Genomic DNA, 15,310 nt, shown 5'->3' with positions numbered 1-15,310 from the left:
ATGATAGCTTGTTTTCATTTTCACAAAGTATACTAACATTTCATCTTACTAGATTTTCTTTTAATAAATAAACAAAAATACAGTTAAAGCTAGGAAATGGGTTCCTCCGTTTCAGACTTTTAGCGCAAACTTATACAATCCACGTATAACTGTCTATACTTTAAAATTGACAGACTGAAGGGAAGGCAACTAGTCAACAGCACCCACCCAAACTTTAGGGTAAGTGTTGTCTGACCGAATAGCTGAATTGGACTGTCACACCTAATTCACAATCATAGCCTAAATTTGCGGAGCATGACTTTGCGGCAAGGATGAACCTCACTTCCCTCCCACATTTATAGCCCGATCATGTTGACTACTCGGCCACATTAGGCTCGTGAACCATAACAAGAACAAAATGTATACAAATTTCTAGGTTCTGCACTTCTTGGAGGAATTAAACGAGTTGAATTAGATTTAGTATTATTAAAATTGTCCATTTTTATCACTTTAAAGAAATGAAACAGTTTTATAAGAGCCCTGCGCAAAGATTTACAAAGAAAAAAACTCTAAAGTGTCAGTTTTCGGCAAATCTTAAGATCTCGATTGAAATGTCTGCCTCGTCTAGTCAAAAAAAAAAAAAAAAAAGACACTACTGTGGCGCGGCGCAGTAACCTCTGGTTTAAAACAAAAATAAAAGAATACATATGTATCATGGGAACCAAAGAATAACAAAGTACCCATATTTTTTTTGTAGGTAATATTATAAATGAATTGCATGGCTACCTAAGGCAATACAGTAACTTAAATTTCTTTCTTTTTTCCTGATAAATAACAGTTCACTTGCTATTCAAATACAAGAACAATTAATTGTGGCATAGAAATCTCTATATCCTTTCTCGAAACAGAGAAATTAAATATACCGTTGATGTGGAATCAAGTCATGCACATTAAGAAATAACTACCTGTTAAAACTCTAACCAACTGAAAAATTTGTATTAAGATTGTTGGTGTACAAAATCTGTGCATAAACAATACTGTACCGTTTTTATGCCAAAACAAGAAAATCTAGAATGTGATAAAATAGTGATATAAATATCTTATGGAAAAATAAATTTCTATCATTTATTCTGATGCAATGGTATATTAACCTTTAAACGATGGCCAACATAATTGATGCTGCTATATACAACATTTCTGCTGTTTAAGGGTTAAACAGTGTTAAGGTTTAGTGTTTAATATACACTCGTTATCCTATAGAGGTGCAACCAGCTTTGATTTACAATTCACTTGGCGTGAGCGGATAGTATCGGACTGGGAATCTGAAAGTTTCATGTTCGAAACGTGGTGCTACTATACGCACATCGCAATTTTAGTTGTGATTACGTTATAAGAGTGACAATCAATCCCGATATTTATTTAAGAGAAACCGTTTCGGGTAGCAGATGCTGCCGATTGGCTCACGTTTCAAGATTAGGTGTTTATGTCCCCGAACCAAAGGGATTCTGACTTGTCTGTTCAGCATATGGTTTGCTTAACGTGAACAACAATAATAATAATTAAAAATCACTAATAATAATAATACATTTCACCTATTCGGATAACGGGAAGATGGAAGGTAGTTAGTGAACAGCACCTATCGCAGAACCTCTTGGGTTACTATTATCTGACGAAATAGTGGGATTTCACTGTCACTTTTATATCGTGCATACGGTTCCATAATGTGGAAGGCATTTTTGCGAAACCAGGACACAAACCAGTAATAACGGACTACAGTAGTTAGCATGATATTCATTGGAACAATAATATTTAAAGTGTATTTGTTGATTGGGTTATATTGCGTATAACATCACAAGCACTGTATACGTGAGTAACAGTGTTCACATAATGTTATGTGTGTGGTAAAACATAAAACTGCATTTTCAAGTTCTTTGAATAAATCTATGCAAAATATTCCCATGAGCTAATTTTTATATAGCAACTGTTAGTAAATCTTATGTACAATAGCCGTCTCCAAGTCTGGCAGTACCCACAATCCTAACGGAAATGTAACTTGCGCAACAACTAGTTCCATATTAAAATAAAGTTCTCTGACAAATGAGACGTTTGATTATAAGATTATATGAAACTTACTTTTCATACAAATGAACTATTTCAATTAGTGGACGTTTTCATGGCCATTTCATAACAAACTTACGTTATCTTTGAATATTTTCAATTGATGTATGTTGAATATCTCGTAATTTACTGTGCACGTGAAGTTGTAAACTATGTCCGATCAGTTAAATTTACACTACATAAAGCTTTTTACCAAATGCATTAACAATGTACTCTTGGTGTTTAAGATGTATATCGTAGGTATCTATATTTGATTAAATAAATTACACGAACAGTCACTACGATAAAATATATTTCGTACTTAAAAGTGTACCGTTAACGCTGAGAAATCAATATTCATTTGCTCAACGAAGAATACAGTTAGAGGACCTAAAACTCGCAGCAATAATAATAAAATAACGAAGAGGATGGGCGCGTAGTTTATACGTATATATGAAAGCTTCTCTCTCTCCTGGTAGAGTTTCTTTTGTCAATAACGCTTGACCCTGTTATTCATGGTTTGTCTCAAGCAGAAGTCTTGAGTTCAAAATCCACCTTCACCGGGGACTTTTTGAAAACTATTAACTGTTGACATTTAAAGCAATATATTACACCATTAAGTAAAAGTATAACAACATGATACTTCACACCAAAGAATTGAATTATTTGTGAATATTTGATTTCAACTACTGGGTGCCATAATGGTTTTACCGTTCAAAATCTAGTCATAGTCAAGTCAGAATTTTATGTTAATTTTTACTGTTATTATGTTTACAACAAGCTCTATGAATATTCCGAAAATAGGAATAAAAGTATAGATTAAACAAAAGGTAATATTTATGTAAAAACGGCTGGTTTGGGTTGAGAAAATGTTATGTAAAGGAGCGAACAACGTTTCGACATTTTTTGGTTATCGTCAGGTTCACAAAGAAAGAAAGAGATAACTGACCGATAGCTAACCACATGTTTGAAGGGGGTTGTGTAACTGAGCCCCCCCGCAAGTACAGCGGTAAGTCTACGGATTTACAATGCTAAATTCAGGGGTTCGATTCTCCTCGGGGGGCTCAGCAGATAGCCCGATGTGGCTTTGCTATATAAGAAAACACACGTGTAACTGAGTGCAGGAATGCAGAGGGCGTAATTAGATGTTTGATTATATTTTTTAATATAGATATAAAGGTGTTTCTTTGTATTGGTTTATTTTGGGCTTGAGTTACTGTATAAGTAAGGCTTCTTTAATTTTGCATTTGTTTATGTTTGTTTCCCGTTCAACTCGTAATCTGAGGGGCGCGGGTTCGAATCCCGGTCGCACCAAACATGCTCGCCCTTTCAGCCGTGGGGGCATTATAATGTGAAGGTCAATCCCACTATTCGTTGGTAAAAGCGTAGCCCAAGAGTTAGCGGTGGGTGGTGATGACTAGCTGCCTTCCCTCTAGTCTTATACTGCTAAAGTAGGGATGGCTAGCGCAGATAGCCCTCGAGCAGCTTTGCGTGAAATTCAAAAACAAAAGAAAACAAACAAACATGTTTGTTTCTTTATTTAAGATTAAGATCTGGGCTTTGACTCGGCCATTCCAGGACTCTCCATTTCTTAGTTTTCAGCCAGTCTTTGGTGGATTTACTGGTATGTTTTGGGTTATTGTCGTATTGCAGGGTCCAGTTCCGCTTCAGCTTTAATATTCTTACAGATGGTCTCGCATGATCCTCAAGCACTCTCTGATACACAGTAGAATTCATGGTGGATTCTATGATTGTGAGCTGTCCAGGTCCTGCTGCAGCAATGCAGCCCCAAACCATGACACTTCCACCTCCATGCTTCACAGTTGGTATGAATGTTCTTTTCCTGGAATGCTGTATTTGGTTTACGCCAAACGTGTCCTCTGTTCTGGTGTCCAAATAATTCAATTTTGAACTCATTTGTCCAAAGAACATTATTCCAGAAGTCCTAGTCTTTGTCTACATTCTCTCTGGCAATCTTCAATCTGGTCTTGATGTTTCTCTTAGAGAACAAAGGTTTCCTCCTTGCACACCTCCCATGCAAGTTAAACTTGTGCAGTCTGTTTCTGATTGTAGAGGCATACACTTTCACATCAACAGTAGCCAGAGCCTGCTGTAGGTCCCGTGATGACATGTTAGGGTGTTTGGAGACCTCTTTCAGAATCTTGCAGTCTGCTCTCGGGGTGAACTTGCTTGGACGACCAGACCAGGGCATGTTGGCAGTTGTTTTGAAATCCCTCCACTTGTTGACTATTTTCCGGACAGTGGAATGGCTGATTTCAAAATCTTTTGGGATCTTTTTAAATTCCTTACCAGACTCATAAGCTGCTACAATTTTCTTTCCGAAGGCCTCAGACAGCTCTTTTGCTCTCACCATGGTGTTCACTCTCACTTCAACAGTCAGGAGCACACCAAACTAAATGTCTGAGGTTTAAATAGGGCAAGCCTCATTGAGAATGCTGAGTAACAAGCTTCTAATCATGTGCACCTGGTGTGATACACCTGTACGTGAGTTGAGCCATTTTAAGTGGGAAAAAATGTGGGGGTGTCCTAACTTTTTCTCAGTTAGAATATGCATTTTTGTAGAATTACATTTACAGAAGATCTTGAAAAGTCTTTTCTTCAGTTTTAATTGTTTAGTTGTATTCCTATAATCTCTCAGTATTGTTGAAATTGAGGTTAAATATCTATATATCCAAAAATGTTACAAGAAATCACAGGCTTTCATAGGGTGTCCTAACTTTTTCACATCACTGTGTGTTGTGTTTATTTGATTTGCAGTGTTCGAAAAAGTGTGAAGGTGACTTTTTGTGTTCTTTAAATTTGGTTTCCATTTCTCTACTTGTTTCTCCAATATAGAAGTCTTGGCAGTTACCACATTGTATTTTATAAATAATGTTGGTGTGGAGTTTGTCAGTGCAGTTTTTACATAGAATAGACCTTAGTTTTGTGCCTGGTTTTTGAATAAATTTGGTATTAACTGGAATGTCAAGAATATATGGTATGCAGCAGTATATGGTTTTTTGATATTTTAATTCGTGGAATATGTTTACTGTTGTTAGTTGATTTTGCTTTTTTGCTAGGTGTGTGCTATAATGCTTTCTACGGTTTGTGGGGGAACTTATTGATGTTGATGAAGTATTGTCTTATTTTGTTTAATTCGTCGTTAGTTTTATCTGGTGAGCATAGTTTTATGGTTGTGTTTATTTGGTTTCTTAGTTTGTTGAGTTTTTGTTTTATTTTATGTGCTGAGTTCCAAAGGATGTATAAACCAATATGGGTAATTTTTCGGTAAATTTCTGTTTTAAATTGTGTATCTGTTCTTGTAATTTTGAGGTTAAGAAATGACTACAACTCCCTTCAAACATGTGGTCAGCTATCTGAGTCAGTTAACTCTTTCTTTCTTTGTGAACCTGACGATGACCCAAGAAGGTTGAAACGTTGTTCGCTCCTCTACATAAAAATTTTCTCAACCCAAACCAGCCGTTTTTCGCATATATTTTTCTCTACAAGTGGGTTTTCTCGACATTGCTGAAAAGGTAATATTATACTACATAATAAATATGAAATATTGTACGTGTTGAAATACCATAAATATATTTTAAATTAATAGATGTCGCAACAATACATTATTATTGATCTTCACCACCTTAAGTAAGAGATTTTTTAAATTTTAGTTTAAACATTTATAATTATTTTTTTATGAAAATGTTGTACCTTCTTGCATTTGAACTTCACCATAAAAGTCATTGTTTTTGAGAAAACAATTCATAAGTCGCAATTTCAGACATATGACCATGTAGGAATACATTTTCGAGTTCCAGTTTTTCGTATTGTTCAATCTATGAGGCTTTATTAAAATATATATAAGTCAAGAACAACTTATAAGAGATAACCAAATACATATATAAAAATATTGTTTTCGTGAAATGTCATAAAATGAATAAACATCTATTGTTACTATAATATAATTAAATTTTAGAAAATATGTTCATAAAACACTTATTTATATTTAATTTTAAAAAGGAAAAATAATCAACATTCACCGTAGTATGACGGCATTCAGCTGGTATTTAAATAAATTATAGTAAAATATATTATTATTATTAAAGTTCTGTACAAAACTTGAAAAACAAATATCGCAAAGTAAGTCATTTATTTGTTTTTTTATTGTCTTGGTTGTCATCGGCCTAACATAACAAAAACAGTTAGAGTGTAGTAATATAATTAAAAGTTGTGAATAAATAAATCTTAGTTCAATTTAACATCACTTCGATGTCTTATTTAATTATTACAGCAGCTCTGGTTGCCTTACCTCTCGGATCGGAGTGCTGCCGTTATTAGATTGGAGGGAATGAATATTAGCTCCCTCTGAAGGCGATCCTGGACCAGAATCAGGTTTACTACTACTTCCGTCTAGTTACATTTAAACAAACAAATAAGTATTTGTATTACAAACAGACAAACTATGTCTTGATCATATAACGCAATGTAGGAAACAAAATAAGTTAAGAAATTAACACAAACGTTTACCTCGGACAAAGTTTGTATTTTTAAAATGATAAACTACAGTATGTGTCAGCTTGTACAACCTTCAAGCAGTTAAATCAATTTATTTTAGTAAATATTTTACAATAGTTGATAACATGGTGGAAAATTATAATCTCATAATGTATTTTAAAAGTTAAACAAAAATGTCATTTGATGATTTTGAAAGAGAGCGATAATAAAAAAAAATCTAATATTTTACATAAAGAAAATTTGATATTGAAACTTTCTATAAATAAGTCTATGCACTATACGGCTATATTTTAAGTCGCCCATAAATACTTTTGTATATTTAGTTTGTTAATGTTAATGATAAACATTAAAACTTCTTCATCTTCATGCTTTCGTGTATATGTTAGAGTGCCATATAAGACATACACTATTAGATGTGACATAAACAGCACTCAGTTATATTACAATGTAACATGCAAATATTTACCAAAATAAAGAGCCAAACAAAAGAATCATACTTGCAAGAGGAGGTCTCCTCTTCGCAGGGATTGGCCCTTTATCTTTGCATCTTAGCAAAGGGCTACTGCGTCTGTCTATTACTTTCTGCTTCAAAACAGAACGGACCTTAAGGTTGGGCTCGGATGCTATAGAAGGACAGAACTTCATATCATTGATTACTAACCTAATTATCATCTCAAGGTTAAACCAATGCAAACATATTTTTCTAGGTAGGTCTGTAATTCTGCAAGGTACGGACACTGCGCAATGCAGTTAAAACATAATCAGAAATTATAATATTATAATTGTGTCAAGGCAAAATCACTAACGAAATAATCACATCTTTAAGTTTATTATAATTTGAAACGCAAATGAATTGTTATTTAGCATATATATAGTGGTTTTACCAAATGTTGTCTCTACTTTCAAACTGAAACAAAGAGTCGGCTGCAGAAACTAATGACAATGTGGATGTTTTGTTAATGTGTAGAATCACTAGATGAACAGATGCCGGCCAGTTACAGCAATCTGTTAAGCATATAGCTATAAATGTTTCAACTATTATTAAGAAAATACTATCATTCTAAGGATACAGTTTCTCAGGCACTTCAACAAAACAAATTATAATCCACAACACAAGCAAATGACCGTTTTCTATCGATCCTGGTTTACCACCATATTACGACACTTTATGCTGCCAATATGTTAATAAAATAGACCTTGACCTCAGTCCAATGTATGGTAGCACACCCTCTGCTGAGTTGACGTATACATTCCTTGAGAATCCTAAAACTGACTAGATGAATGTTCACGTGGCTTTAATCCCTTTATGCACATATGTTATTTAGTTCAAAGTCAATTGCAACTTTTCAAGAAACGCCAGATGCTAAAGATGCCCTGGAAATAGCTCTTTCAAAGAAATTGTCGAGGATACTTCAAGACCTTATCAACATTTTGATTTTCAGTATGCCGCACGTGTTATTCTTGTTGTTCATACTGATCACACTCTGTATTGTAGAGAAATGTCATGAACCATAAATATATAGGTGTGTCGCAACCTCTACCAAATGTTCATTTAAGAGTTTAGGCTAGATAACCAATCATTTGCATTTCATATCACATGACTAGTCATCAAATTCCAGATTTGCATATAAATGAAAAAAAGGCGATCATTATCATTTTTATTACAATGAATCTGCCTTTCTACAACTAAAATATTATACATTCTAATCATACTTTAATTATTTTCAACAGTGTAGTTAGTAGTTAAGTTAATCACAAGTCATGCAAATAAGAAAAAGTACAAGTAATTGTTACGTATGAGGTCGATTTCAATAAAACAATTGTTGACAAAATTTGTTACACCAGTGATTTTGTTTCTACAATCACAATAAATCTCATTATCTGATGAATCATGAATACGCAGACCTGTGTTAATATTCTTGCTGAATCATGGATACACAAATATGTATTTAATAGTCATGCTAAATCATGGATACACACTCGTATTTAATAACAGTAACGAATCACGGATATATATACCTGTCTTTAATAGTCGTGCTGAATCATAAATACACATTCCTGTAATAATTTATTAATAATGCATCATGGATACACATAGATAATAGTTTTTTTCGCAACTACTTAGTAATGGGTAACAGCCCGGCATGGCCAAGTGTGTTAAGGTGTGCGACTCGTAATCTGAGGGTCGTGGGTTCGCATCCCCGTCGCGCCAAATATGCTCGCCCTTTCAGTCGTGGGAGCGTTATAATGTGACGGTCAGTCCTACTATTCGTTGGTAAAAGAGTAGCCCAAGAGTTGGCAGTGGGTGGTGATGACTAGCTGCCTTCCCTCTAGTCTTACACTGCTAAATTAGGGACGGCTAGCACAGATAGCCCTCGAGTAGCTTTGTGCGAAATTCAAAAACAAACAAACAAATCGTTGTGGGTAAAATCTAAGGCTCAGTGCTTCAACTGCTGGTACAAGCATACACATAAAAATAATGTAATATGAGACTTAAATGTTTGATTTTGAATTAATATTAGGATTAAACAGACATTTAACTCTTTGCAGGAAAACTAAATGTATGTAAAAAGTAAGTATAGTGTTATAATGATACGATGTCAATTAAATATCGTTCCATTATTTCATCGACATCGAATAATTATGTATTGGACAAAAAAAGTAGAAAAATGTACCACTATGAGAAATGGTTCACTCAATATCCAATCGCTTCTGAAAAATAGTGCTATTAAACTATTTGTTTTACGTAATATACATACCATTTCTACCTATTACGAACTTCAGTAACTCTTAACGAATAAAAGATACTCGAAAATGGTTGTAGTTTCACCGATAGCGTCTCCGTGACTTTTCTTATACGTTTTTCATAGCTGGCTTTATAAATATTACACACTACATTTTAAGTTGCTCAATATTTTTTAGGTATTTTGCATATAATAAATATTATCTGCAGGTTTTTTTTCTTGATTAGCCGCAAATATCTTAATTCACACACTAACGTGATTCCATAGAAACTCGTTTCCATTGATTATATGAAATGGTTGTATTTAAAGTTGAAGTTAAGATTTTTCACAATAATGTAGTGAAAAATCTTTGAATTACTACCTTCGAATCTATCTGTAAAATAGTAAATCTATACTTTAAATACTCTTTCTCATAAATAAGTATTTTTCTATTTCTCGTGCGTGACCGGGTATTTTGTAAACGTATCTAAACTTGTCATCTAAATGCTAATTATGATTTGAAACATTACTAAAAAATTTAGGCTATGGCTTTTTTGCCTTATTTTTCGGCCTTATTATAGCCTAAATATATTATTGTACTAATTCAAAGAAACTTAAAAATAAGTTAAGAAGCCGAAGAGTCTTATTTTGAGATGACATCATAAACTGAGAGAACGTGTGCCTGTGTGTGTTTTCTTATAGCAAAGCCACATCAGGCTATCTGCTGTGTCCAGCAAGGGGAATCGAGTCGCCGTTCTTGGCGTTGTAAGTCCGTAGACTTACTGCTCTATTAGCGCGGGACAACTGAGAGAAGATTTAGAACATCATGGACATATTAACTGAACTGCATTTAAATAACTGATACTATCTTATTGTACGCAAAATATTATAGCAAATAAGAAATGAGACAGTTAAACTATTTTTTGATGAAAGTTAATTCATTCAGAATGACTAGAAAATATTACAACATTGATTTAACGTCAATGACTGTTTCTCCAGTTTCATCTGTTTATGAAATATAATGTTTAAGAGGCCACAGGATTCTGGACAGGATGCGTTAGTACCTATAGCAGCTCTACCTTGAATTAAAGCTGGGGAATTTGTTAAACTTATTATACGCTATAATAATATTCTTATTATTAATATATTAATAATATATGCTTATTAATATGCATCAGTTCGGATTAAGTAAAAAGAGTTTATTCGATGAAGGGCGGTGTGTTGGTATACCAGTATTACGTAATTAGAATATTAAAACAAAGAGAACGTTCGAACTACTCAGTAATAATAATAATAGTAAAATAAAAACTGAGCAGTTGTTACTTGAAACTGCATTCATAATTACAACATCACAACTAAAGGGTTGTTTAAATTTTCGGAAATGGAACACTGCCCTATTATTATCATTAATAATTTGAAAAGCTCTTTCTTCTTGCTTTCTTCGTGCAAGCTGTCCTTCCATGCCAGGCCTGGCATGGCCAAGCGCGTAAGGCGTGCGACTCGTAATCCGAGGGTCGCGGGTTCGCGCCCGCGTCGCGCTAAACATGCTCGCCCTCCCAGCCGTGGGGGCGTTATAATGTGACGGTCAATCCCACTATTCGTTGGTAAAAGAGTAGCTCAAGAGTTGGCGGTGGGTGGTGATGACTAGCTGCCTTCCCTCTAGTCTTACACTGCTAAATTAGGGACGGCTAGCACAGATAGCCCTCGAGTAGCTTTGTGCGAAATTCCAAAACAAACAAACAAACCCTCCATGTCTCATTGAAACAGCTATAAGGCTGTAAACTTATAACACTAAAAACCGGACTTCGATACCTGTGGTTTGGTTTGTTTTGAATTTCGCGCAAAGCTACACGAAGATTATCTACGCTAGCCGTGCCTAATTTAGCAATGTAAAACTATAAGGAAGGCAACTAGTCAGCACCATCCCCTGCCAACTCTTTGGCTACTCTTTTACCAACGAATGGTGGGATTGACTGTCACATTATAACGCCCCCACAGCTGAAAGGGAGAGCATGTTTCGTGTCACATGGATTCGAACCCGCGACCCTCAGATTACGAGTCGAGTGCTTCAGCCACCTGGTCATGTCGAGCCTGATACCTGTGGTAGGCACATCACAGGTAGTAAAGTATATAGCTTTATTCTTGACTACAATAAAAACAAAATACATTATCCTCATTGGCCTAACATTAAGGCTGGAGGCTTATAACACTATGAATCGGATTTAGATACCTATAGTGGGCGCAGCACATTTAGTCCATTGTATAGCTTTGCGCTTAACAACAACAAACAAATTTTAGTGTAAAGCTATACAATGATTTATTTGCATTCTAGCCACAGTGAGAAATAGAACCCCGGATTTTAGTATTTTAAGTGTGTAAGTTTACTACTGAAACTTTGAAAAGGCACTTATAGTTCTAGAAAAAATGAAGCATCGGCATTCTTCTCTGCCACGGTACATTCAGTGCATATTTTCGCTAAAGCCAAATTGTTCCTTTATCTGAGACTGAATACCAAGCTAAATTATTTTTAGGCCCTATCATATAATTACATGTTTGCTACAACGAAGTTTCAATCCCACCCTTCAAAGTTTTCCCTGGAGTAAAAGTAAATATTATGAGAAATGGGCAAACAAAGAAAAACAAAAGTTTACGCTGCACCAACCAAATCATCTCTTCTGCGAGGAAACCGACACTTCCGAAAGATATCACGAATCCGAGCTTTTTCTGGTTGTTGCACATGATTCGAATAATGACGAAGATACAGATAACAAAGCAAACATGCAGTTTCATTACTTTCACTTCAAACAGCTGGTCTATGATGTATAGCTAAAAACACTGCTGCAAAATAAACTTGGGAAATGTTTTAAACTAAATCACTAAAACGCTCTTGTTTTATTTCTTTCTTTACTATTTATGTATTTCGCACCAGATTATTGTTTTTTGAATTTCACACAAAGCTACACAAGAGCTATCTACACTAGCCGTTTATAATTTAATACTGAAAGACAAGAGGGAAGGCAGCTACTCATCACCACCCACTGCTAGCTCTTGGTCTATTCTTTCGTCAACGAATAGTGGGATTGACCGTCACTTATAACGCCCCCAAAGCTGAAAGGGCGAGCATGTTTGGTGGAACGGAATTCGAATACGCGACCCTCAAATTGCGAGTCGAGTGCCCTAACCACCTGGTCATACCTGGTCTGGTTGTTACGTGTCTGTATTCATAGCAAAGCTATATCAGACCAAGGGGAGCAAAAATGTTTTTAGTAAATTTGTATATTCAAAATGTGTCTACACACAATAGGTTTACAGTAAATACGTTTTTACAGGTTTTTGCTTTTGTCTTCTGTTATCTCTCAGTAATGCGTACTGAATGAATATTATGTATTTTTATGTGTATAATAATATTATGGAAATTAATGGTTTGGGATTTTGAATTTAACGAAAAGGTAGACCCACTAGAGGCACATTTTCATGAGTATATGCTTATAAACAGTACACTTTGTAAACAGAGTTTTGTACTATTTTAAGATGTCGCAAATCCAACCCATCATTTGAACAAACATCTAAACAGTAAGAGTAAAATCTGGCAATGGTAGAATTGATGTGTTATTATTAGAAGCGTAATTATTCTGGATTTAAATTACAATATTACATAGATGTAGACTACAAATACTAAGATAAATCACGTTTACAAACTATACTAAATCCACAGTTATTTTCCTAAAGAAAAACCACATTATATATAGAAAGATAGTTTTAATTGAAGTGAGAAGACATTGTCTCCGACATATGAAGGATTAATCTCTGTGAAATATTTTCTTTTAGGAACAATTCTTCTACAGATTGGTGTGTAAATTTGAATTATTTTAACCGATTCACGCATGTTGTTATAACAAATGAATACAACTTAAATTATCTTTTCTTCAACATACGCTTCATCGTATCTGAAACATTTTATCTTTTCTTACGATAGTTATGTGCACTGGAAGATAGCAAACATTGTTGAAAATATAACAAATAACAATTACCAGAAAAGTATTTTTATATCAAACGTTTTACTGTATCAGTTTGATAAAAAAAGCTGATTCAGCTAAACATTTGGAATAAAAATAACTTTTCTGGGGATTAGTCATGTTTATCAACTGAACCTGGACCTACTTTTTTTTTTATAAGCACACATTCTACAGAACTGCAATAAAACTGCATTTTTTAGTGATGCAAACATACATCCATAGTAACGATTTTGTTTGTTTGTTTGTTTTGGAATTTCGCACAAAGCTACTCGAGGGCTATCTGTGCTAGCCGTCCCTAATTTAGCAGTGTAAGACTAGAGGGAAAGCAGCTAGTCATCACCACCCACCGCCAACTCTTGGGCTACTCTTTTACCAACGAATAGTGGGATTGACCGTCACATTATACACCCCCACGGCTGGGACCATAGTAACGAAATAGACTTAAAATTACCTTCACTTTAGTACAGAAACAAATGAAAAGCAACAACATCAACGAAAGCGAATTGACGTTAGAGTTTCATTTTCTAATCACCCGTCATATGAAACGGAAAATAAAATTATTACTTACACAGATTACGCACATTAGTTTAAAACTAATTTTATATTTTACATTGGAAAGGCAAACCTAAGAAAAAAACTTTATTGGTGGACCGCTGCCCTATTATTAGTTTCACATTAAATAGAATCATTATCAGGGTGGCTCAGTAGTAAATATGAGAATCCATAATGTTAAAATTGAGGGTTTAAGTCCTGCGAAGGGCATAACAAAGACAATCCATTGTGCACCCTTGTACTAAAAACAATCAGTAAAATCGACTATCTGTCGCTGGTTTTATAACCTTTACTGTGTCTCGCTGATCTGGATATACAAATTTATACCTTAGATCGCAGGTAACCACCTATGTCTTCACATTGGCATTCTATGTTTAAGTATTTTTCACCTTCGCTGAGTTGATCCTATGGTAATTCACGGACTTTCCTTTTAAGAGGTTCTTACTTAATCGTGGAATGTATGCATACATATATAAGGTATTGAAAAATCTACTTTCTGGTATAAGGTTTCGTCTCTAACAGATCATGTTTCATGGTCAGAGACGAAACAATGTACTGAAAGAATTCAATTATCGTACAAATCGTGGAAGTTCTAAGCTTCTCTTGAGGTATTTATTGTTACTTTATCGAATCTCTAATAGATATTTAAGTGTTTTGCTTCATTGTTTTTGTCATATTATCTGTTTTTCCTTCCTCGCCGTATCCTTTAGAGAGTTCTTAGTACACGTACATTATTATTTTCAATGATTAGCCACTTATAATCAACATGGTATTGACGGGATACTACAACCTGCCGTATATTGTTAATGCTGCGTAATAGTCATGCATCTCTACCGGTTAGATTCATATATTGCATGATATCGAGTAATTTTATATTTTTGCTAGTTACAACATCCAGCGTAAAGAACTGGAAAAAATGGTGAAAAACATTCATTTTCTTCACAAGTAAACTGTATAGATACTCCAACTTTGGTCAGTTGGATTAATTTCGATATTGATAGTTGTTTTGTTTACATTTTATTTTTGTGAGCCTTGTTATTAGAGACTCTGTAACCACTAAGTCATTGACGCTCAAGCAGTTTGGTGCATAAACAGTTCAGAAAATTGTGTTTAAAAATCCCATAGGGTCCGTAAGAAACCCAGTGAGTTAACTCAAGGATACAAATAGGTCTATCATCCGTTGATGTTTTAAAGCAATCCGGCCTTACTAAAGTTTATTAATTTCAGTTTCGTTATTGAAAGGATCCGAAACCGACTCAAGAGGGTGAATAATTTTGAAAAGCAGTCTCTGAGTGAAGAGAAATAACTCTCTTTAAAAGCGCTGAATCTCATGGGCCATTTGTTGTTGGGCTATTTTCCTTTAAAACATTTTTCCTAAGAGGATATCTTTCCGATCATTCACCATATCCCGTGATGCATTGTGAG

The 15,310-nt window shown here is 34.6% G+C and overlaps 1 protein-coding gene across 18 annotated transcripts in view; it reads right to left on the bottom strand.

Moving 5' to 3' along the window:
- The window catches only part of LOC143230309 (histone deacetylase 4-like), a 150,027-nt gene that overhangs the window by 32,200 nt on the left and 102,517 nt on the right, over positions 1-15,310 (bottom strand). For 17 of the 18 annotated variants that reach the window (XR_013016381.1, XM_076463595.1, XM_076463597.1 and 14 more), the window contains 2 exons: positions 7,092-7,217; positions 6,389-6,489 (listed from right to left, as the gene is read on the bottom strand). Coding sequence is in view for 17 of the 18 variants with exons in the window: in XM_076463595.1 (XP_076319710.1) it covers positions 6,389-6,489; positions 7,092-7,217 (227 nt within the window). In the remaining variant the exon portion in view is untranslated. The remainder of the gene's footprint in view (positions 1-6,388; positions 6,490-7,091; positions 7,218-15,310) is intronic. The other variant, XM_076463605.1, reaches the window with a different exon arrangement.

This window comes from Tachypleus tridentatus, chromosome 10, assembly GCF_004210375.1.
Source record: "Tachypleus tridentatus isolate NWPU-2018 chromosome 10, ASM421037v1, whole genome shotgun sequence".
NCBI lineage: Eukaryota > Metazoa > Arthropoda > Merostomata > Xiphosura > Limulidae > Tachypleus > Tachypleus tridentatus.
The sequence above is the reverse complement of the archived record's forward strand: the minus strand, read 5'-3'. Positions and strand labels throughout refer to the sequence as shown.